The sequence below is a fragment of the Vombatus ursinus genome, unplaced genomic scaffold, assembly GCF_900497805.2.
Source record: "Vombatus ursinus unplaced genomic scaffold, bare-nosed wombat genome assembly UNPS02014810.1, whole genome shotgun sequence".
Taxonomy (NCBI): Eukaryota; Metazoa; Chordata; class Mammalia; order Diprotodontia; family Vombatidae; genus Vombatus; species Vombatus ursinus.
Window position 1 is genome coordinate 15,052,520 of NW_020954588.1, and position 25,252 is coordinate 15,077,771.

At 37.7% G+C, this 25,252-nt stretch overlaps 1 protein-coding gene across 4 annotated transcripts in view; it reads left to right on the plus strand.

Annotated features, from left to right (window-relative positions):
* Positions 1-25,252, plus strand: part of RNF13 (ring finger protein 13) — a 96,069-nt gene that overhangs the window by 33,380 nt on the left and 37,437 nt on the right. For 3 of the 4 annotated variants that reach the window (XM_027875851.1, XM_027875848.1, XM_027875849.1), the window contains 2 exons: positions 6,468-6,555; positions 22,076-22,166. In XM_027875851.1, coding sequence (XP_027731652.1) covers positions 6,468-6,555; positions 22,076-22,166 — 179 coding nt within the window. Of the gene's footprint in view, positions 1-6,467; positions 6,566-22,075; positions 22,167-25,252 lie in introns of all 4 variants that reach the window. The other variant, XM_027875850.1, reaches the window with a different exon arrangement.

The following is a 25,252-nucleotide window of genomic DNA, read 5'->3' on the forward strand; positions in this document are numbered from 1 at the left end:
TAAATTCTTAAAGAATAGCAGAGGTTTATCATCCATGATGTCTTCTATTTGTGTTGACTTTTCTATGGTGGATTCTGTTTGTCTGTGTTAAAAATGATTCATTTTAGATTCTCCTTTCTTACCCAGGGTTAAAGAGAGGCGTCAGCCCGTAGTTTCTAGGGCTTTCTTTGTTTAGTATAGTATGAGGACACGGAAACTGAAAGAGGATTGCTTATGCTGTAACAGAGGGTGGTAAAAAGGTCTTCAAAGACCTTCAGGGAAGTAGACTGCTTTGATCTGGACAGCCTGCTTACCTAATCTTTGCTGGGCTAATGTGGGCAGTAAAGCTCCTTGAGGTACATTTCTGGCCCCCCACCCCCTTTTCTTTACATGTTGTCTTTGTCTTCTCTCTCTTATTCGGTTGCTTCCCTGTGATGCCATATGTTTGGCAAAGTTACATTTTATAAACTTGAAACCTTTCACATGCTTATAAAAAGATTTGAGATTTTATTTCTGCCTCATGTATTCTTAAAAATACCAGCTGCTTCATGGTTGAAAATGTAAGTTAATTTGACTGACACATGTAATATGGTTCATAAATTTGGATGGGTTTTCCTTGTTTATGTTTCATATGCCGGTTGGTCCATATGTTAATGTAATTGTTGATTCTTTTCAGGATTGTTGAAGCTTTCTCACTTTATGAAATTTGGAAAACATGTTTTAATATTTGTTAATGTTTGCTTTGTGACTATTGAGTATGTTCCTATTTTGTTAGTCTATTATGTTATTTATCAATATTGTTAGTTTATTATTATGCATGAAACAGTTATTTGTGTTTTTGACAGAATATTCAATAAATGTGTTAATAGCAATAACTGTGTTAAGTCCAATGGCCAGATTTAACTGGATCTTTAGCAAGCATTATACCTTTGAACTTCACTGATTATGATAACTATTCTAGGTAAGAACAGTGTCTAATTCTGCTCTTGACATGTCCTTGACATGTCCTTGAGACATGCCATTTGATAATGTTAAGTAATAATCATGATAATTACAGGTTTTGTGATAGGTTTAGATTTTAGTTACAAAAGAACTGAAAGATTTCTTTCTGAAAGAAAAATAAGGAAAATTTGGAAGACTTGTTCACATCTTAGGAAAATCGTGAACTGTCTTCTTGTATAACCTCTCTTTGATCATTAAAAAAAAATAAACAAAATGGAGCTGCTGAGAATCCTTTGAATACTATATACTTCTAGAATTTAAAAAAAAGCCCAAAACATGTCCAGATATTTCTCACTATGACTTGCCATAAAGATGCCTGATCTCTAACCTCCTTAGAGCAGTCAGGTTTTTATGATTTACTGCATCTTCTGTTGACTATCCAAGGCCAGAAACTTAGCATTGATTGATATTCTGTTGCTATTTTTGAACCTAATAGTGAATGAGAACTGTCAACATGGTAGCCTTTGGAACATTTTTCTGAATTACCTAAATTCAGGCATCTCTATGTAGTCTACTGCTATTTGGACCCAGGTGCTGGATTCATTTAAGTGTGACTACCTAGATAATCTGTTAGCTACTCCTAGTAAACAATCCAAGAAATTGAGTTAGTCATTGGAAAACTTGGAGCTGGGATCATGGCATCTCACTAGATTATTTTCTATCAGAGGGGTCATTTTCAGACCCCTGTAAGGTGGCAAACTCAGTAGTTGCCGTTGCAGGAACTAAGTACGTTAACTGTTTTTGCCGTAAGTGTGTTAGGATGACAAGAATAATTTTTTCCTATTATCATGATTTTACATTTCTTTCATAATGGCTCTATAAGTGGTTTCTTAGTTGGTGGTTTTGAAGCTTAAACAGGAGCATTTTACCTTAAATTTTTGAAGGTTTTTAAACTGTTCTTTAGTTAACCTTCAAGAAATTTAAAATAGGTTATTCAAGGGAGTAAGCACTTATTAATTGCCTGCTGTGTACCAGATACTGTGCTAAACACTTTACAAATGATCTCATTTGAGCCTTACACAACCCTGGGAGAGAGATGCTACTATTGTCCCCATTTTACAGTTGAGGAAACTGAGGCTAAGAGAGCTGACTAGTCAGGGTCAGGTCATACAGCTAATAATTATCTGAAGCTGAATTTGAACTTAGGTCTTCTAGACTCTAGGCCCAGTGCTCTATTCACTGTGCTGCCTAACTGCCTAGTATTCAAGCTACTGATAAATAAATTTTAACTACAGCTAAATATCCTTTTTATAGATTGATGAAGCACTCTTTTTCATGACTATCTTTGATATTTTCTAAGCATATCATATAGATTCCATCAAGAAGATTATTACAGCTAAGTGATGGGATCTTTTAAACTAAAATACTCTTAAAATTTTTCCTATGTCCCAAAAGCAGTTATTCCTAAGAAATGATAACATCTTTGATCTGTATGTTTTTTGATAGAAAACCATTTTTACTTTTGTCTAAGAAGCATGCACTCATGAGAAGAAAATAATAGACACACCTTCTGTCATTTTTTGGTTTGTCCAGAAATACACCTTCGAGGAACTTTCTCTAATCTAATTTCCTTGTGATTTTTATAGATGTTGGAGTATTAAATCAGGTTTTTAATGGACTATATCTTTTTCACCCTCTCCCCCACTACTACTTTTTCCCCATTGCCTCATTTCATTTCATGTGTTTGCTATATTTTAATGTGCTGTCCTTTATTAGGGATGATACTATAGAATAGGCCTGTTCAACCTATGACTTCAGGCTGCTTAATAGCATACCAAAGGATTTCCTCTACATACAAAGGATGTTTTCCTCTAGGGGCCATCCGAAATCCTTTGGGGTGCTGCAAGTGACCTGAGGGCCTGCTGCAGAACCACTATCCGAAAAATGTGTTCTTTTGTCTGGAGTGGAATGTATTTGTACTGAATCATTCATAAGCTTAACCAGATTCTCTGTTGACCATCCAACGTGCATTTGAGATAATTATCTATAGTAAAGATAGTGGAAACAGTTTTTTTTTTATGTTAGAGGAAAAACATTCTTTCATGTAAAATTAATTAATCATATTGGAGGCTGAACCCACAACCTTATTTGTGTCATTTTAATACCATATTCGTCCACTAAAATTTTACTTCAGTGAGTGGTGAAGATGACCTTGTCTTCTCAAAGGCTATGCTAATAGAGCACTACCTGTGATAAGTTTGCTTTTTACTTTCTCCACTGTCCTGACCCTGACTCTTTTCTCAGACTATCTTTAATTGCCCCCCCCAAAAAAAATCAAACCCCAAAAAAACCCAAAACCAGAAAACTATGAACTTCACCCCTGGATTCCCTGGCTCCAATAGGTAAGCCTTTTTTCTTACTTGCTGGGAACCAGACCTCCACACTACTTCCTCCAATCTCTTTGCCATTGCCTTGGGTGGGTGCTTCCCCTCCACCCCCTCCCCCTCCCCCCAGTACCCCTTGATGTATTAGTCTTCTCCTGTTACTATATAAGCTCCATGAAGGCATAGTCTCTTTTAGTTACTTGTATTGTAGCTCCAGCTCTTAACACAGTGCCTGGCACATAGAAAACACTTTGTCTGCTTTCCTGTCCTGTGATATCTGTCTCAGTCTGTCCATCTGTCCATCCATCTAGAACCTTATTGTCAATTGTGGGACCAGTTATCTGAGGATAAACTTAGCTAAGTTTGGAGAGCCTTTGGAGAGCCTGATTGATTGCAGGGTTATTAAAATTTTTTTAAAATAATTAATTAATTTATTTTTAGTTTTCAACATTCCCTTCCATATGATTTTGAGTTTTAAATTTTCTCCCTCTCAGTCTCCTTCCCCCCTAGATGGTATGCAATCTGATATAGGCTCTACTTATACATTCATATTGAGCATATTTCCCCATTAGTCATGATCTAAAGAAGAATTAGAACTGATGGGAGGAACCAGAAGAATGAAACAATAAAACAAAACAACCAAAGAAAAGGAGAGCAAATAGTATGCTTTGATCTGCATTCAGACTCCATAGTTCTTTCTCTGGATGTAGCATTTTTCATCTTGAGTCTTTTGGAGTTGTCTTAGATTCTTGCATTGCTGAGAAGGGCTAAGTCTGTCAACATTAGTCATTGCACAACATGGCTGTTACTGTGTACAGCGTCCTCCTGGTTCTGCTCACTTCACTTAGCATCAGACCATACAAGTCTTTCCAGGTTTTTCTGAAGTCTGCCTGCTTGTCATTTTTTTAAAAATTTATTTTGATTTATCAGTAATCACTTCCATATGCTTTTGAGTTTAAAATTTTTCTCCCCCTTTCTCTCCACCACCTTCCCCAAGACAGCCCACAATCTGATATAGGCTATACGTATACATTCCTGTTAAACATATTTTCACATTAGTGATACTGTAAGTAAGAATTAGAACCAATAGGAGGAACCACCAGAAAGAGGAAACAAAACTCAAGAGAAGAGGAAAAAAAAAGAGTAAATAATATGCTTTGATCTGCATTCAAATTCATAGTTCTTTCTTTGGATGTGGATAGCATTTTCCATCATGAGGCCTTTGGAGATGTCTTAGATCCTTGTGTTTCTGGGAAGGGTTACATTTATCAATATTAGTCAACGCACAATGTGGCTGTTGTTGTGTACAATGTTCTCTTGGTGTTCTGCTCATTTCACTCAGCATCAGACCATGCAAGTCTTTACAGGTTTTTCTGAAGTCTGCCTGCTCATCATTTCTTATAGCTCAATAGTATTCCATTACATTCATATACCACAACTTGTTCAACCATTCCCCAATTGATGGGCATCCCCTCCATTTCCAATTCTTTGTCACCACAAAAAGAGCTGCTATAAATGTTTTTGTACCTGTGGGTCCTTTTCCCATTTTTATGACCTCTTTGGGATACAGCCCTAAAAGTGCTATTACTGGGTCAAAGGGTATGCACAGCTTTATAGCACAGGGCGATTCTAATCGCCACTTCTAATAACCATTTGTGAATTTGTAGAGGGGGTGTGTAATATGTGTCAACACATACCCATGTTGACACTAGTCCCAGATCCTTGAAGCATAAATAAAAATAGCTTTAAGATTTACAGTTTTCTTTATGTACATTATCTCATTCGATCCTCACCCTAGTAAGGATAGGAAGTGTAAGTAGTGTTTTGCTAATGTTTCCAAGGAGGAAACTTCAGAGAAGTTGAATGATGTGTCTAGGATGATATTAGTCATTGCCAGAGCTGAAGGTTACTGTCTTCTGACTCCAGGTGTAGTGTCTTTTTTTTATATGACATTTTTTTTTTCACGACACCACATTGCTGCACTGAATAAGTATTTATGTAATAAGGTTTTACTTAAGATTGCCCGTTTATTTTTAAAGTTTCTGCTAGCTTTTCTTTTTACATCACCTACATTTCCCAATATATCCTTTCCCCTCTGTTCCTTACAGAGTTATCCCTGATAACAAAAAAATAAAAAAAAGAAAAAGGTTTAGTAAAACTAACCAACACATCAGACAAATCTGCTGTCAGATGCAGTGTTCCATGCCCATAGTCCCTGCGTTCTACAGAGAAGGAAGGAGAGGTGCAGTCTCATATCCCTTTCTGGGGAGGGTCAGGCTTGGTCAATATGATTTCATAGCATTCGCTCTCAGTTGTCTTGTTTTTTCTGTGTGTATTGGGGGGAGTCATTGTGTAGATTGGGCAAGGACTAGGAAGGTATAACAAGGATCCACATACAATAGAATCCCTGTACCATGATTTTTTCTACCTATGATTTTGGTAGGCCTAAAAATTAGGTGAGATCTCAGAAGATATTTAGGTATAAGCACTGTTACTGATCTGGGATTAAGGGGGAAATACCATCCACATGGAATTCAGAGTTACCTAGTACTTCAGCTGTTATTATCATCGTCATCATCATCTGTTTTAATGAGAAATAAGAGCAGGAAAGGAAAGCATCCATTTTTTATACAATATTTTAAAAGAAATATAAAATTATTATTCATGAAGAATCACAGTATTGGAAAATTTTTTTTTGCTTTTTGGTGAGGCAGTCAGGGTTAAGTGACTTGCTCAGCTAGTAAGTGTCAAGTGTCTGATGCTGGATTTGAGCTCAGGTCCTCCTGACTCCAAGGCTGGAGCTCTATCCACTGCGCCATACCCCGAGTATTAAAATTTTTAAGTCCTAATAAATAGGAGTCGGGGTTGTGTAGTAATAATTAGCCTTGAATCCAGGAAGTCCTGCCGCTGTTGCCTACTGCTTGTGACCCTGGGCAGCAGTTAACCTGTCAGTATCCTAGATAACCCTGCAAGGCTGTAGGGAAGGTGCCAACCTCCATAGCTAGTAGTTTCTTCACCTGGGAGTTCCCTCTACCATGAAAACACAGGTCCTTTTCCTGTCCTTTCCTTATCCCTGTAACCACATTGCTTTACCTTTGTTAGAGTTTAGTATTGCATGAGAGATCAGTATTCCTTACATCCTGTGATTTCTCTAACTTACAGGTCTTACATGCACAGAAGGCGGGATACAAAGCGGCCATAGTGCACAATGTTGATTCTGATGACCTCATTAGCATGGGATCCAACGACAGTAAGTACAGGTATCACTTCTCTTCTCTCCTGTTTGAAAGTTGTACTCAAGTTTTCTTTGGAATACCCCTTCATTTTGTGTTGCAGTTTATGTTTGTGCTTCTGACTTTAAAAAGTGACCTGTACATTGTTAACGTAATAAGCATATTTTTTATCCAGCAAATTTGCTGGTTTTATAAAGCCAGGCTATTTGCATTTTTGATTTCTTGATATTTTTCAGTTAGCGACAAGTAGCAAAATGTTAAGTCAGAGGACAGTTGAAGGTGCAAAAAACCATTGAGAATTCTTTTATGATTTACGTAAGCAAATATTGTGTTGAGAATACAGCAAAATAATTTTCTGCTTTATTTTTAAGCGGGTACTCAGAATTTCGGGGCTCATATTCTTATTGGTAATTTTTGTTTTTTACAAAAACGTCTTAATATATGTCTTAATATATCCTACCCCCTTCCAACAAAGAATAAAGAAGGAAAAAAAAAGCAGTTTATTAAAACTAAGCAACGTTATCAACCAAGTCTTACAATTTATGTTGTTGTAGTTATCATGTTTATTGTTTTCCCGGTTCTGCTTGCTTAACTCTGCATGGGGTTCATATATCTCTTTTCAAGATTCTCTGCATTCTTCTTATTCATCATTTCTACTTATTCTGTTACATTTATTTTGGCAAGTGTGGACCTTTTTTCTTTCTTTAGTCTCATCACGCTATCTCCAAGTTAAAGGATATAGGCATTTTAAAAACATGTGGTACTTCAGAGGTAAGACTAATCACTTTAGATTATTTAGCTATCAGTCATTCAACATATGCTGATATGCCTTTAGTTTTTCAAGTGAAATTTTAATCTTTGGGATAAAGGAGTTAGTTTTGGTGAAATATTTACATTTAAATGTTATTGGTTAGGTTACAGATTTGCTAAGACATTTGAGGAAGGTGGGAATGTTAAACTATTTAGCTATTTTAATGTTAAAATAAAATTTTTGTTAATTTAAAATAACATATATATGTGTATATCTGTATCCTTCTGGAAAGAAATTTATGCTTCTAACATACCAAACTAGAGAATGTACCAAGATTATATTCAAAATGGAATTCATTATCTTTCCCCCCAACCCTTCCTCCCTCCTACCTTCCCTATCACTGTAGAGGGCAACACCATCCTCGCAGCCCTTCAGGTTCACAGCCTGGGAGTCATCCTGGAGGCCTTACATTCTCTCACCCCCCACATCCAAGCTGTTGCCATAACCTGTTGATTTCACCTCTGCAACATCTCTCCAATATGCCCCCTTCTCTCCTCTGACACCCTCCACACTAGTACAGGTGTTCATCACCTCACACCTTCACTTCATTATTTCAGTAACCTGCTGGTGGGTGTGCCACCTCACATCTTTCCCCACTTCAATCTATACTCCATCCTGCTGCTAAAATGATTTTCCTGAGGGGCAGGTCCGATCATGTCACTGCCCCTACTTAGTAAACTCCAGGAGCTCCCTGTTGCTTCCATGATCAAATACAAAATGCTCCCTTTGGCATTCAAAACCTTCCACAATTTAGCCCCCTGCTACCTTTCCAGTCTTCTTATACCTTTTACATACACTGATCCAGCAACACTGGCCTCCTGGCTCTTACATGAACAAGACACTCCATGTCTCAACTCTGGGTGTTTTCGTTAGCAGCCCCCCTCACTGAAATGTTCTCTCTCATCTGTTCCAGTTAATGTCTTTCTTGGCTTACTTTAAGTTCAAATCCCATCTTCTACTGGAAGCCTTCCCCAACCCCTCTTAATTCCAGGGCCTTCCTTCTGTTAATTGTTTCCTATTTATTCTCTTTACAACTCACTTTATATGCATTTGTTTGCATGTTATCTCTCCCATTAGATTGTGAATTCCTTGAGGGCAGGGGCTGTCTTTTTTTTTTTTTTTAAATCTACAGAGCTTTGCACAGTGCCTGACACTTAGTAGGTACTTATTCAGTGTTTGTTTATTAATTATTTGTGATTTCTGTTTTTAGCATTAGGGGTGGTCCAGATCTCTCATTGGCAGAATTTTTTTATTTATCTTTTTTCAAGAGAAATATAATTCCCTTACTGAGCAGAAATTGTATTAGATATATAGAGAAATCAATGAATATACATACACACTTACGTATATATGTACATGTGTAAAGTGAGAGAGAAATACTATATAGTGTATTTGTATTAGGTTATAATGAAACATTTTTATATTAAAGGCTTAGTATTATGATAAGAAAATATTTATTTCTGTCCTTACCTGATTCATGATTTTATCAGTATAAGTAATTTTTCCACTGTTGCAAATCAAAATCCCTTTATGCCTTGGTCTTTATGAATTGTTTTGGCAAAAATATTCTTGTTACCTATTGACTAATTTTCTGGTGATGAGCCTCTCCAAATTTGGCTAAATTGATTATCAGCTGACAAGTATGACACTCAAAGCCTGTGACCTACCAGAATCACCTTTTGAGACTCTGGGGTCAACCCTTCACTCCAGAGAGGAGCTAGAATAGGGCATTAGTAGGAATAAGAAGATATTTTAAAATATAAGATAGTTTTTTTAAAGAATCTTTTATATTGTTTACTAATGTTTCAGAGATTTAGAGATAGGAAGGAACTCGGAGACCATCTTTTCCAGCTCTTTCATTTAACAGTTACAGAAATTGAGTCTAACGTAAGTTAAAAGACTTGCTTTAGGTTGATGATTATTAAGTGACCGGGTTGAGATTTTGCTGACCAGACTCAGGCATTGGTGAATCTGAATTTCTGTTGGTATCAGACTCCTCCAGGATGGTTCCTTCCAGCCTTAATTGATCTAACACTCAATTAGGGAAGTTTCCAGTGAAGTAACAGGGTGCTGTATTCAGTGAACAGGTTGAGTTCTAGAGGGTCTTTTGGAGTTTATGGCCATTCCTTTCATTATATTCCCTGTATTTTTAAAAGTTTTACCTATGTGAAAATGCTCCACATACCATTTCTTAGTTAGTGTATAAAAAGATAATCAGCTGTGGTATCATCTCTCTCCAGATTGGTAGTATTGTTCTCTGCATGGCTAATTTGAATCTAGTGTCTGCATCCTAGATCTACCAGGGGTATCCAGCAGGAATATCTAAGTCTGGTCTCTTGCCTAAAATGTACAGAGGGCTCCTCTGGTGGTCACAGGATGACCAGCCTCTCTGGATGCTTTGCTTTTTTTAGTGTCCAGATGTGGTGAGTGAGGACTTATAGATAAGTTTTCACAGTATGTCTGTGACCTAGGAAAGAAAATATTATTATTGATAACCCTGGGAAGAACTCAGTTCTGCTTATTTTTTATACTTTTCATACCTTTTCTCTCATGTTGTATCTGAACAGCTTTATTTTTTACATTTTGGGATCAGGTGGAAGTCTTCACTTAAAGGCTAAGGAAATTAGATAGGATTCGGGAATTGGAAGAGCAGTTTCATAATTTTAAATTATTATTGATCAATTAAAGTGGTGCATTTAAGAAGTTTAATCTGGTGGCAGCATAAAGGATCCCTTAGATATAGAGAGCCTAGTTAGGAGACATTGGTATTTTTATTCTAGAGATGAGGTAACAAGAATTTGAGCAGTGGTGGCAATGGAAAGGAAGGAGGCATGTGTGAGAAAATTTGGGAAGAAAATTAGTGGAGGTTTGCATATCCCTCACTTTGTGGTTTAAGAGAGGGGTGGGGGGAAAAGCTCAAAAGTTGAGTGATATTTCAAGCTTGGGAGCATTTTAGAATTGTTGTGAGGAATAGAAAAGCCATGAGGAAGTATCCTGGGATGGAAGAAAGTGTTAAGATAAGAATAATGCCACGATTGTGTGTAATCTCGGTGACTGGAGAGATGATGATCTCCTTGACATAAATATGGAAGTTTGGAAGGGAAATTGCCTTTGGAAAAAAGATAAGGAATTCATATTTGGACCTGTTGTGTGTGAGACTGCCTTAGAACATCCCATTTCAGACAGCTGATGGGAAGTTGGAGATGTGCTGCTTGGAGCTCAGGGGTAAGACTAGGTCTGGCTACACAGACTTGGGAGTCATCTGCATGTATGTGATAATGAAATCCATGGGATCTGATAATGTCACCAAATATGAGAATGTAGCAAGAATAGAAACTGGCCCAGGACAAAGCCTGTGAGTACACTCTTAGTAATGTGGAAGAAGAAGTAACAGGAAACTGAGAAGAAATGGTTAGGCAGGTAGGAGAACCAAGAAGAGCCAGTGTCATGGAAACCCAGGGAGGGCAGAGTATTAATTAGGAGGAGAGGATGGCCAACCACATCAGGTGTTTCAGAGGGATAGAAAAGAATAATAATTGAAAAAAATGTGAAAAAATTTGGGAAGAGCTTGTTGTTAACTTTGGAGAGAGCAGCTTCAATTTGAGTGATTAGAAGCCAGAATAAAAAGGTTTGAGAAGTGAGTGAGAGGAGAGAAAGTAGATACTGACACCATAGGTATCTCTATCTCCCCCCTCCCCTTTTTCACTTTTCCCCTTGAGTAATTTGTTTTGTTAGCTTTGCCTTCTTTAATTGCTTGCTGTATTTATTTTTTTTGTATTTCTATTGTGGGATCTGTGCAAAGCAAATAATCTGTTCACATCTGGTTTCCTCCCTAGGAGTGCTTTAGGGGCTTCTTTAACATGTGTCTTTTTTCATTGCGAAGTTTGCCCTATGAGTTCCCCTCTCCCCACCTCCCCACCCCTGGTGGGACTCTGTGGATTCTTTGAATTGGCACTTTGTTTTCTGTGTTGAAAGGTTGTGGACAGCTTTCTTGTATTATTTCTTGCATTATGTTTTTAGGTTTTTGTTTTGTCATGTTTGATCTTCTGGGAGACCTATAATCCTCAAGTTGTCTCTTCGAGAGCAGTGTTTTCCTTGTTTAGAGGTCATTTTCTTTTCTTTTCTTTTCTTTTTTTAAATGTTATTGCTTTTTTGCTTCTTTTTCCAGATTTTCCTTCACTTTTGCTTTGGTGAGATTGCCTTTGTGTATTCAAGTGTTTCTATTCTGCCTGTTATTTCTGCCGCATAGACCATAAAATCTGCTTTCACAATTCTTTATTTTCTCTAGAACTATTCATTCTGCAGTGGTTCCTTGCCCTCTTGAGAAGTCATAGGTTTAGCTGGCTTATCAGATGTTGATGCATTTTCCTTTGATTTTTGCATTGATTCATAAATATCTGGATTGATTTAGCTGGGAGTTCATATTCCCTTCTGTTATTTATGTATTTATATATATATATATATATTTATATATTCTCTCTTGGTTTACCTGCTTGTGCTCAAAGTCTTTAATTGAGTTTTCTTCCTCCTTAAGATCCTTGGCATTTTTATTCTTTTTTTCATTATATTCTCTTATTGCTCAGTTTCTGACTCCTTTTTCCTTTGATGGTGGTTTCCTCTGGGGCTGGGCTTCAAAATTGTTTCAGCCTTCTTCTGTGATGATCAATTCACATTTTGCCAGCCTCCAATCCTGCCTGAAATGACTTAAGGAATGGGAGAGGGGACAATAGAACTGGCCTCAGCTGGATGCTAGTTTTTTTTCTCTTCAGGCCTGGTGCAGCCCCACACTCATACTGGTATTTTGCTCCAGGTTACCTCTGTGCTAGGTTCTCTTGTTCAGCACAGAAAGCTGCTGCCCTCTTAGCCAGAGCATGAATCTTGCTTTCCATGGCATAGGGTTGGGGGTGGGGGTTGGGGCAGAATTGAGCTCAGTTCCAAGTCTGTGGGTCGTCCTCCCAGAGTGTAGTGGCTGGGAGTAGGGACTGGTTATTGAGCAGGTTAGGGATTACCCTTCTTTGGCTCCTAGTTCATCAACCTCATTGGGGTTTCTTGGTATCTTAGACCATAGACACAGCTAAAATTATTTTTTTTCCTAGCTACAATTTTCCTCCCTTTTAAAGAGAATAAGATCCAAAATAGAATTTTCTCTTGTTGCTACTCCAGCTTTTGAAGGATGAAATCATCACTAAGGCAAGTCATGAATTTAGTAGCTGTTCTGCTTTTGGCAGAGGGAACTCTGGTAGATATCTGGATAATTAAAAGTTCTCCATCACTCAGTATCATGCCTCTGTGTCAGGCTTGTGATTTTTCTTAAACTCCTCATCATCTGTTTCCTTTCTCTTCAGGTATTCTTTAAGTATGCCTCAAAGACGTAATCACTTTGTTTTTCCCTCCTTTGACCTTCAACAAAATACTCTCCTTTATAGTTCCCTGTTCTGGTTTCTGGATTTCCTTATAGCAGTATATCTTCCTAATAGCCGGTACTTCATTTTTCTCTTTCTTGCCTACCCTGCATAAGAATTTCTCCTGTATAAGAAGAATCCATTAAAAGCCACAATCCTGTCATGGGTTTTATCTTCCGCAAACCTGTGAAGTCAAATTTGCCTATATAGTTCTATAGTACTTGTATTTCCTTATTTATTGCCTGAACTTTGGCATTTGTGTATTAGGTGTCTGAGTATGTATGTTTTACACTGAAGATTTTGTCTCCTCAGCTGTGTGATTTTTTTTTTTCTTCTTTGTGACTGTTGCCTATGGTATCTAACTTGGGAAATATATATGTGTATATATATGTATATATACATATATATACACATACACATAGACATAGACATGCACACACATAGACATATACATACACACATGCATACATACATACATAGCCTTTTCTGTCCTTCATCCTTTTTACTTTTAAGCCTTTTTGATTAGATTCTCAAGATGCCTGGAAATTACATTCTTGCCAGCCTTTGTTAGGTGAGCTCCATCTCAGGCTAGGAATTTATCATTTTGGCATTAAACTAAAGATTTGTGTACAGATGGTGATAAAGCTGATTCAAATTCTTTTTTCTGTTTAGTTGTCTTTCTAAATGTTAGACTAGAAGAAATTGTTCTCCCTCTGACTGAAAGTTTCTAAAGAAGTTAGATTGTACTAAGTCATGAACAGTGGGGAAAAGGAAGAAAAAAAAATCCAGGGTTTTACTTTTCAGGAGAAGGAAGTTTAAAATTTAAGCTAGTCAGATCTGTATAGTACAGCTGAAGTAATTCAGGGAAATTAGGGGAAACTAAGAGCAGGGTGGGTACTATAGCTCATGTTCTTTTTTTGTCCAAGGGATTAAGAGCCTGAAAAGCTTAGCAGTAGAATGCTGGGAGAATTGCTGTAGAAGCAGATGTCACTCTTCTTAACCGCAGGGAAAAAGGGGAGGATTATCTCAGGGAAATAAGTAAAAAGTGACATCAGAGAATAAGCTAACAGACTTTTTGATGTGAAGTAAGCTTTGAATTGGATATAGGTTGCCCTGGACAGTTTTAGAACAGAATTTTAAGAGTAAGGGACAATAAATGAAAAATTTGGAGAAATGGAATAAATAAAACTTGAGTGTCATCTCTTCATCTGATACTTATTTGCATTAAAAAATTCTATTTTTTAAAAAACTGCTCTATAGAATTGTATTCTAAATCCTACTACATACTAAGACTTCTTTCTCCAAGGTCACCAATGATGTCCTGATTGCTAATTGACTAGAATTGACTAGATTGACTAGAATATGAACATGCAAAGGCATGTACCTTGTTCAGAATAAATCTGTATTTATGAATCGTGAGTCTGACCATGTTATTCCCCTGCTCACCAACTTCCGCTGGCTCCCTGTGATATCAAGGATCAAATACAAGGTCTTTAGCCTTTAAAGTTCTGGCTTATTCTCCTCCAGCCTACCTTTCCAGACTCCCGTGTGTGTCCTTGTTGCCCCTGACATCCAGCAGCCCCTCTCCAGTTTCCTGGCAGTTCTCTCATGCTAGAAATGTGCCGCTTTCTCACCTCTACCTCTTAGAATCCCTCACCTCCTTTTGAATTAAGCTCAGAAATTACCTCCTAAAGGAGGACTTTCCTAAGTTCTTAGAGGGTATGAGTACCTAATGCAGGGCTGTTTCATAGTGTAATTTGGGATGAGTGTTGGGACTAGGATTTGACTTTGGAAGGATGTCCAATTGAAGACCTACAAAGATTTTCAGTGGTGTAAGGGTCTTCAGCAGCACTTTTCCCTAATCTATACCCCTAGAAGAATTTTCCCTGCCACACACAGATGTTCAGCCTCTGCTTGGAGATCTCTAGTAAGGGAGGTGCCAACCTTTCCCTGAGGCAAGCCCTGCAACTGTTGCTTAAAAATGTGTGTAAGGAAGCTTTTCCTGGTTTCAGTCTTAAATTTACTTTTATGTAAGTTCCAAGACCAAGAAGGACAAATCAAATCTTTTCCTCTTGACATCTTTTCAAATACAGTTATCATTTTCACCTTAAGTTTTTTCTTCACTTGAATTTTAGTAGCCTTTAAGGTTATATGAATCTGGAGGAGGTAGTCTTTCTATAATCTACCCTGCTCATACCAAATCAGAAATATTGTGTCTTTTTGTATGTGTATGTGTGTGTGTGTTTTTGGTGAGGCAGTTGGGGTTAAGTGATTTGCCCACGGTCACACAGCTAGTGAGTGTCAAGTGTCTGAAGTCGGATTTGGACTCAGGTCCTCTTGACTCCAAGGCCAGAGCTCTATCTACTGCGCCACCTAGCTGCCCTAAGAAATATTGTGTCTTAATTCGGAAAAGCAGGTGACTTGGGTGTTGAAGGTTCTGGAACCCATGCCATATGGTGATCAATTTATCAGTAAGCATTTATTAAGAAGCTAGGCACTGTGCCATGCCCTAGGGATACATAGTCAAAAGGGAAACTGTCTCTGCCCTCACTGAGCTCAAATCTAATTGGAGAGAAGATATATACATAAATAAACATATAGAATATATAGGTGATGGAAAAAAAACATAGTTTAGGGGGAGAGGGTACTACCAGCTGATCAAGAAAGGCTTCACACAAAAGGGAGAGCTTGAGCTGAGTGTTGAAGGAAACCAGAGATTCCAGCTCCTGGAAGTTAAGAGTGAGCACATTCCAGGGATGGGATTATAGACATTGCAAAGTCATAGAGACTGAAGACAGAATATCTTTTGTGAAAAATAGCAACTCAGGCAGTATTATTAGAGCCTAGAGTATGTGGAGTTGATTAATGTATAAAAAGATAGGAAAAGTAGGAAAGACCGGACTGAAATGGTTTCAAAGAGTTTACAGTTATCCCTTCCATATTGTGGGGGTTAGGGGCACAGCACCCTTGTGATCTGGAAAATCCGTATAAAATATTTTGGCCGTCCCTTTGTACCAGAGAAGTCTGAATTATTATGATGTTAAAAGATAAAATATGTTGATGTTATATAATATTTTGCATATATTTTATGCACTCCTGAATTTCTAAACTTTTTTTGTGTCTTCTGCTGGTCTTTGTGTGTTGGCTAAGCCTTCAGCAAAACTCCCCCAAAATTCCCATTTAATTTCTTACACTGACCTGCAATATATTGAAACCGTGATAGAGAAAGTTGCAATGTCGAAAGGATAGCTGTATATTTGACTCTGAGGAGGACAGGAGCCACTAGAACTTATTGAGCCAGGGGCTAAGGCATAGTCAGACCTGTGACGTAAAAAAAATCACTTTGGAGCATGTATCAGAGTCTGGAGAAACCTGAGGCCAAGAGTCTAGTTTGGAAGCTGTTGTAGTAATCCAGGTAAAAGATGAGGAGGTCATGAATTGGAATAGTGCCTATATGAGAAGCACTTGTGTGTGAGAGGTGTTGTGGTGGTAGAGATAACAGTGTTTGGCATCTGCCTTGTACCATATATGAGATGAATGACTGTGGAGTCAAGGATGATACCGGGGTCATGAATTGGGTGATTGGCAAGATTGTGGCGCTCTCAACAAGAATGCTGGAGTTTGGCAGCAAAAATGGATGATGAGTGCTACGCTAGATATGTTGAGTTTGAGATGTCCCTTGGATGTGTAGTTCAGAATCTCCAGTGGGCGATGCATGACCCACCTAGGCTGTCTGTAGAGTCAGGGGATCATTGAACCCAAGGGAGCAAGGAAGGACTTCAAGTTGGAGAGGCTATAGAGACAAAAGAGAGAAGAGGAGCCGAGACGGGGGTGGGGTGGAATAGAGAGACGTCAACAATGACTAGAACTGAGAAAAGGCCATTCAGTTTGGCAATTAAGAAATCACTGGTTGCTTTAGAAAGAGCATTTTCAGTTGAGTGATGAGGTCAGGTATTAGAGGAGTTCTATAAAAATATGAGAGATTATGGAGTCAAAGCCACAAGTGTAGACAGCATTATCAATGTGTTTGGATGAAAAAGGTAGGAGAGATACACTGACAGGGATAGTAGGCAGGGATTGTAGGGAGACATGGGTGTGTTTGTAGGCTTCCTGAAAGTAATGAGTGGATCAGAATTGAAGATAAGAGGAGAAGATACTGGGGACAGCGTGCTGGGAAATATGGGAGGAAATGGGATCAAAGGTATTTATATGTAGAGGGATTTGCCTTGATGGAGAGAAGGGTCACTTCTTAATCAGAGACTAAAGAAGGAGAGAATGAAGGGTGATATAAAGGGGTTGTGAGAAGAGAAAGCTCAAGACAAAAAGCCTGGATTTTCTCTGTGAAATTATATGGCAAGATTTTCTTGAGAAGATCAGGAAATGATGTGCTATAGCAGACTTGAGGAGAAAAAACTTTGGAACTTCTGTGGGGAGTTAGGATAGAGACTTTAAATTTTTTTTTTTTGGTGAGGCAATTGAGGTTAAGTGACTTGCCCAGGACCCAGTTCCCATAACAAATTTCTAGTGGATAGCACATTTACATGATGCTTGACTACCTCCAGTTCTGTTTAGAAGCATATGAACAGAAGCAGGGGAGGTTGATGGTGAGAGTAAATGTGGGTTTGGGGTTTGGCAGGGCATGAGCAAAGGGATAGCTAGGTGGTACAGGAGGTAGAGTGCTGGACTCGGAAGTCAGGAAGAGGTCAAATCCAGCCTCAGACGCTAGCTGTGTAACTCCGGGCAAGTCGCTTAAACCGATTTGCCTCAGTTTCCTCATCTGTAAAATGAGCTGGAGAAGGAAGTGGCAAACCACTCCAGTATCTTGGCCAACAAAACCCTAAATGAGGTCATGAAGAGTCAGATATAACTAAAAAATGACTGAAAGGCATACGCCTTTCATGCCTAGTACAAAGGACCAAGAGACTTCCTTGTAGAATAGAGTATAGTGTATAGTTGAACTAATTCACTAAGGGGTAGAGATTGGAAAGGGAAGTAGGTATTTAAGTGCTCGCTGTATGCTGAGCTCTGTGCTTAGTGCTGGGGTTACAAGTAGGAAAAGGAAGAAAGTCCCTATTTTCGAGGAACTCTCACTCCACAGTGAATAAGAAAGCACACATGGAGGGTTTCATCTGCCAGTCAGAAGAAAAAGTCCTGTGGTCCTTAGGGCATAGACATCAAAGAGGACAGTGTGTCTTTTTAATGTCATTTTTACTAGTTAGATCATATTTGTTGTTGTTGTCAAACAGTTTGATGATGTCAGGGACTTCGATGGCATGAACTTTGTTTTTTGACTGGGTCAACCAGGCTTCATCTCCACTGGAGTTGCATTTCAGGATGATGGCTAGATAGGGTGAACCTTAGTGGAGGAAAGGTTTCTGAGTGAGGGTGAGCAATGGGGGAACAAAGGAGTATTTTACTTCCCTCTCTGGGATCACTGGGTCAGCAGGTATGAGAGAAGGTACAACCAATACTTAAAAGGGTAGTCAGGGATGCTGTGTTATCTGGTGTCTATGAGTGCCTGATATCAGTGAGAACCAGAAGGTGGAAGGAGCATGAGAGGAAGAGGTCTAAAATGAAGAGAAATTTGTTAATTGCTTTGTAGGTATGTAGATCCTGCAGTGTTTTGTGTAGAATGCTACAATATTTTTCCTTTTAAGACCGTGTTTTTTTTGTGTTGTTTTTTTTGTTGTTGTTGTTGTTGTTGTTGTTGTATAACAAGACCATGTTTAATTACTCTTTCTCTTAATACCTAAACTGGAATACTATTACATCATCAAGAACCATTTGATTTAGAGTATGAATTGAACTATAATGTGTAACTGTTGAAGGGCTGTTATTAAAGCCAAAGAGGGCATGGGATTATTGAGTAATGGCATACAATTAAATATGTTGGGAACAAAAAATGCCTTCAGTCCTTCTGAAGTTATTGGCTTTTAAATATTACCATCCAGAGATGAACTAAATTTGAGAAGTTAAAACCTAAGCTGAACTTTTAAAGTGGTAATATCTTCTGGCCTTGCCATAAAATCCAGTATTCTCTTACTGATGAAAATCCAATTCTAGTTTTACTTGATGTTATTAGAGAAGAAAGTAAATTAAAACATGCATTGGGAAGTAGAAACTGAAGATATTAGCACCTCTGTTATAAATTTTCTTAATTGACTATTATCTAATCATCTATCTACTATTTTCTAATACAAGAGTACCTAATCTTTTCATGGTTTTTACCAGAAAGCCTTCAAATTAGGAGAAGGGAGTTGTAGTAGAAAGGAATTCAGCTGTATTCTTGGAGAATTCTTGCCAGTAAGATTTGATGAACCACAATGAGTGACATAACTTGCATTCGAGAAGTCTATATCCTCGTAATTACCCAGACCAAAACCACCAAAAACCAAAAAAATAAAGTTTTAAAAAAGTATGCTTCAATCTTCATTCAGAAGGTATCAGTTCTTTCTCTGGAGGTGGATAGCATTTTTCATCATGAGTTGTTCGGAATTGTTTCGGATCATTGCATTGTTTCAGAATAGCAGTCATTCATAGTTGATCATCATATAATATTGCTCTTACTTTGTACAATGCCCTCCTGGTTCTGCTCACTTCACTTTGTATCAGTTCACATAAATATTCTCAAGTTTTTCTGAAAGCATCCTGCTTGTAATTTCTTATTGCACAATAATATTCCACCACACTAATCTACTGCGACTTGTTCAGTCGTTCCCAAGTTGAGTCCTTAATTTCCAATTTTTTGTCATCACAAAAAGATCTGCTGTAAATATTTTTGTACATATAGATCCTTTTCCTTTTTTTTTAAATCTCTTTGGGATACAGGCCTGGTAATGGTATTGCTGGGTCAGAAAGTATGCATGGTTTTATTGTCCTTTGGTCATAGTTCATAATTGCTCTCCAGAATGGTTGGATCATTTCCAAGTCCATCTACAGTACGTTAGTTTCCCAATTTTCCCACATCCTTTCTGACATTTGTCACTTACCTTTTCTATCATATTAGCCAATCTGATAAGTATGAGGTGGTACCTCAGAGTTGTTTTAATTTGTATTTTGTTGACCAGTAGTGATTTAGAGCATTTTTTCGTGTGATCATAGATAGCTTTGATTTCTTTGTTTGAAAGCTACCTGTTTATAACCCTAACCATTTATCAGTTTGGGAATGATTTTTATTCTTACAAATTTGATTCAGTTCTCTATATATTTGTGAAATCACCACCCCTTTTTCTCCTCCTGGAATGTCTGGACCAAGTCACAGCTTCACCGATATTATATTAGTATGTCTGTTTTCCTCCATACTTGTCAACATTTGTCATTTTGGGTTTTTGTTAACTTTGCTAATCAGATGAGTATGAGGTGGGAACCTCAGAGCTGCTTTAATTTGTATTTCTCTAATTATTAGTCATTTGGACCATTTTATCACATGGCTCTTGATAACTTGAATTTCTTCCTTTTCATCTGATCATATCCTTTGACAACTTATTTATAGGGGAATACTTTACAAACTTTTAGGTGCTATACTTATATTATTATTTCTCCCTTTTTAGGGACCAGCCTAAGGACTAAAACAGACCTTATAATGAATTGTAGGTCAAAAAAAGTGTAGATATCTTCCTAGGGTAGGAGTTTCATGAATCCAAGATTGAATGACAGTTTAGAAGCCGCTAACTATTAAGATACCTAACCGTAGAAATGGTTTTTTTTGTTTGTTTGTTTGTTTGTTTTCGCACAGGATGGACTAACCTAGTCAAATCTGCTATCTTTCATGTTGGCAGAGACTCAAAGATAGTGAAATACCATCCCTTATCCTCCCCCCCTTCACAGTTAGTGAGCAGACTAATGAAAAGAATTTTTTAATTTTCTATAAGTTTTCACAGTGAAAAGAAACTCTTTTGCATTAATTACATTATTATCATGTGACTATAGGCAGGGAGTCAGTTCTTCCTTGGCTTAGGAAACTATAAAACACAGAAGTAACTGATTAGTAACTTACAGAGATTAGTAAATATCAGAGAAGCATTTTTAAAAGACTTGGACTTTGGCTTGATGCTTTGATAGTTAAAAGCTCTAAAGAGCACTATTAATTGGATAATTATAAATTATTTTCTGAATTTTTCACATTTGGTTATAGGAAAATATGTGGCAGAATCTTTTAAAATCTTAGGCTTATTATTTCTAAAAATGAATCTGCTCTTTCTCAGAAGAGAAATCTATTTAATTAACTGGTCAGATAACAAGACTACATTAAATTATTGTACTATTAATACTCTTTATTATTTAATAATTGTGAGTATCAGTGATGCATATATTCCCCAAGTGATGGCTAATTAAAGTTATTTTTATTTTGCTCTAAGAATGTAAGTTTGTATTAATATTTGAATAGGCATGTATCAGAAGTTCTGGGAGCTCACAAGACTTCAAATTGAAAAAATATAATACATTGTAAAGATCAGGCTTAGGTGACCCTAGACGTTTGTCCACCAGTTTCCCTCTTCCACCCCATGCCTCTTTATTTGTCCTGCCAGCCTAGGGATGTGTGTGGTTAATTCTCAGACTCTTATCATAAAATAAAACGTTTGTAACTCAGTTTAGCTATTCTCTTTAGCATTCTCTATTTGGCTTGCAGTTTCCCTAAAAATGAATAGTATTTTCATTTTTTAAAAAATGCTGACCTAAGTGTGGAAAGAAAAAAATAACATTTCCTTTTCTTTCTGTCTCAGTAGATAAGATTATCATATCAGCTTTTCATACTTGAAGAGACTGGGATATTGCTGATCTAGGGAATTCCCTTCCTTGCTACAAGTGCTTTCTCCTCCATATCTTAGTAGATGAGCTTCCAGAGCTGCTATAGTGAATGAACATTTGGCTCCTGGTGTGATGTCAGTGGTCCAGTGACAAAGCATTCAGTCTAAATGGAGAAAGTGAAGCCTCTCTAGCTTGGTGGAGAATCTGCCAGAATGTGTATTTTGCTGGCCTAGCCTTTAACAACAGCAGTGACAGCTGCAGCGTTTATACGGCACGTTAGCTTTGCAAAGCACTTTATATGTATATATTATCTCTTCAAGAACTAAGAGCATTGTAATGATGAGCTATTAGACAAGAGCTTTAGTAGAGGATCATTTTTTAAAGTAAATAAATAAAACAAGTATCCAATCCAGAAGATTTGCTGAGGCAAAACTTATAATGTCAAAAATCTCCCTATGAATAATTAAGGGTTATCCGGAGTTGCTTCCTAAAGTATTAATTATTATTATTCGGACAATTGAATTGATTTTATTTATAAAAAGATATTTAAAGATATTCTCTCTTTTTTAAATACAGTTGGTATTTTAAAGAAGATTGACATTCCTTCTGTCTTTATTGGTGAGGCATCAGCTAATTCACTTAAAGATGAATTCACATATGAAAAAGGGTAAGTGGTAAAAATATTCTTTTAACATTCTTATTTATTCTGTAATATGTTTGTATCATTTATGGATTAATCAGATCTCATACTGATCTTCCCATATTGTCCAACTTTTGCTACTTTGTTTTCCATGGTTGTTTTCAGCTGATAAAGGAAAGGTAAAGGGAAAAGAGTGAAATTAAGATCATTTAATTGTGATATTCAGTATATCAGAGAAAAATTTGGTTGGGTGAGTAGTTTTGAAACTTGGACCAAGAAGAAAGATTTTAATAGTAAATTATAATTAGCCACAGCATGTCCATGGGAAGAGAAATAAATTGAACAACTGAGTACTTGGGTTCAAATCTCAGCCCTGCTATTTGCTTTGTGTATGACTTTGGGCAAGTCATTTAACATTACTGAGATAAAACTTCTGATCTATGAAATTAGGAAGCTTGAATTAGGGGACCTGAAATCCTATGATAATGTGTAAGAACTTTGTTCCAGAGTCTTTCTGCTCTTGATTTTTCTCATTTTTTTTGCGAATCAGAGTTGAAAGAAACCTCAGAAGCTTTTTAGTCCAGTTCATACTTAAACTAGTAAATATAAAATATCTTTGGTAAAAATGAAGGAATTGGACTAAATGGCCTCTAAGGTTCATTTCAGTTTTAAGATGTTGTGATGTTGTTACCCAGATTAAACTTGTTTACATTATCATCAATAATTAATAGTTAATTCATACCCCAAATTTACGTAATACTCGTATTTCAAATTATTTTTGGTATTGAGGTCTCTCTTTTCCTCACAGCATCCTAATCAATCAATCAGTCAAATAGCATTTAAACTTATTTGTAAGGATTACTTAATTACAATTAAAAACTTATTAAAATAAGCATTTACTATGTGCCAGGCACTATGTGAAGAACTGATGGTTACAGAGAAAGTAAAAAATAGCTCCCTGCCCTCAAGTGACTTACATTCTAATGGTGGAGACAATGCATACATACATACATACATACATACAAATGTACATGATAAAATATAATCTTAGAAGGCAAAACAGTAGCAGCTTGTGGGACTGGGAAGGACCTGCTGTTGGAGATATGGTTTCAGCCGAGTCATTTAGGAAGCCAGCCTGAGATTCTGGGAGGCTGGATGATAGTCAGGAGAATACTAAGCAGTGGGGGACATCCCTGTACGAAGCTACAGAGAGAGGAGTGGTGAGCAGGCCAGGGGAGCTGTACTGTAACATGTAGAGAGAGGGCAGTAATGTGGCAGAAGGCTGGCTGGGTAGGAAGGAGCCAGGGCATGACAAGCATGAGTGCTGAGAAGGGATGGGTAGGCATTATCACCTCTGGCTCACGGGGGGATACTGGATATGGAACCCTGGTCTCCTGCCTTTGTGTAACTGGCAGATTCGATTGTTGATTATTTCACCAAAGTACAAACCACAATTCAGATTCCTGGCACACTCCTGTATATTCTACCCCACTGTGCCACCTTGCTTCTTAAATTTTTTTTTTCTGTAACCTGTCTTCTATCTGCCTGTCAGTTATGAGAAGCCTTGGTGATTATCACATAGGATAGTATGCATTCTGCTGTCTCTTTTAGTAAAAAATGTGCCTTAGCAAGAAATTATTAGCAAATAAGGAAAGAGGAAGAGAATAAATGAGCCATTAGCTTTGTTGGTACTGAGATTATCAAGCAGTTATAATATACTAAAATAAAGAAGCTGGAATTGTTAGTTTACTAAAATAACAATGAATTTAAAGCAGTGGCATCTTTCCTGTTTAAAAGGCACTTTTTGTTGTGAAACGACTTTTCAAACATGTTGGTGACTCCTTATGCCAAGAGGGGCCGTTATTATTTATAGTGCGGGTCTCAGTGAGTCAGTCAGCTAGTGCTGATTAAATGCCTGCTATTTGCCATGCACTGTGCTATGCTCTTGGCTTTTAAGGAGCTCCTGGTCTATAATGGGGGAGACATCCTGCAAACATTTGTGTGCAAATCAGAGATATACAGGATAATTTGGAGATAATCAATAGATGGAAGATACTAACATTAAGAGGTATTGGGAGAGGATTCTTGGAGAAGGTGGGACTTTGGCTGGTACTTGAAGGCTTCTCAGCAGGGAAGGCAGGAGATGAAGATGAGGAAGGAAAGAATTCCAAGTCTGAGGGACATTCAGTGAAAATTTAGAGTTAGGAGTTCTGTGTACAAGAAAGACCAGACAATTTAGAGTCACTTTATCCCAGAATATGTGGAGGAGAGTAAGGTAGAAGAAGACTGAGAAGGTAGGAAAGGGCCAGGTTGTGAAGGGCTTTAACGGCCAAACAGAGGATTTTATATCTGAGGTGATAGGGAGTCATTGATGTTTATTGAATAGGGAATGATGTGGTAGGACCTGTGATTTAGGAAAACTGACTTGATCTCTGAATGGAAGATGGACCGGTGTGGGGAGAGAATTAAATTATGGAGACCAGTTAGCAGACTATTGTAATAGTCTAAGCATGAGGTGAAGACAAGCCTGGACCAGGGTAATTGCAAATGTCACAGGAGGGAAGAAAGGGCTATGTAGAAATGACAGGACTTAATATTGGATATAAAGGAGTTAGTGAGAGAGGGTGAGGAGTCAAGAATGGCACCTCAGTTTTGTATCCGGGTGACGGGAGGCTGATGGTGCCTTTGACAGTAATAGGGAAGTTAGGAAGAGGGAATGGCTTGGGGGAAACAATAATGAGAGCAGTTTTGGATTCGTTGACTTCATGGTATCCACAGGACATCCAGTTTGAGATATCTGATCCAAAGTTGGAGATGGGAGATTGGAGGTTAGAAAGAGCTTAGGGCTGGATAAGCACTTGGAATCATCAGCATAAAAAAATTAATTGAATATGATAAGGTCGCCAAATGAAATAGTATAGGGGGAAAAGAGAAGTGGGCCCTGGACAGAGTCTTGGGGGCCATCCACAGTGTATGACCTGGATAAAGATACAGCTAAGGAGACTGAGGAAGGACCTGTCAGCCTGGTAGGAGAGGATGCAGCAGACAATAGTATCACAAAAAACTAGAGAGAATTCAGTATAAATGAGAAGAGGGTAAGTGATTGACAGTGT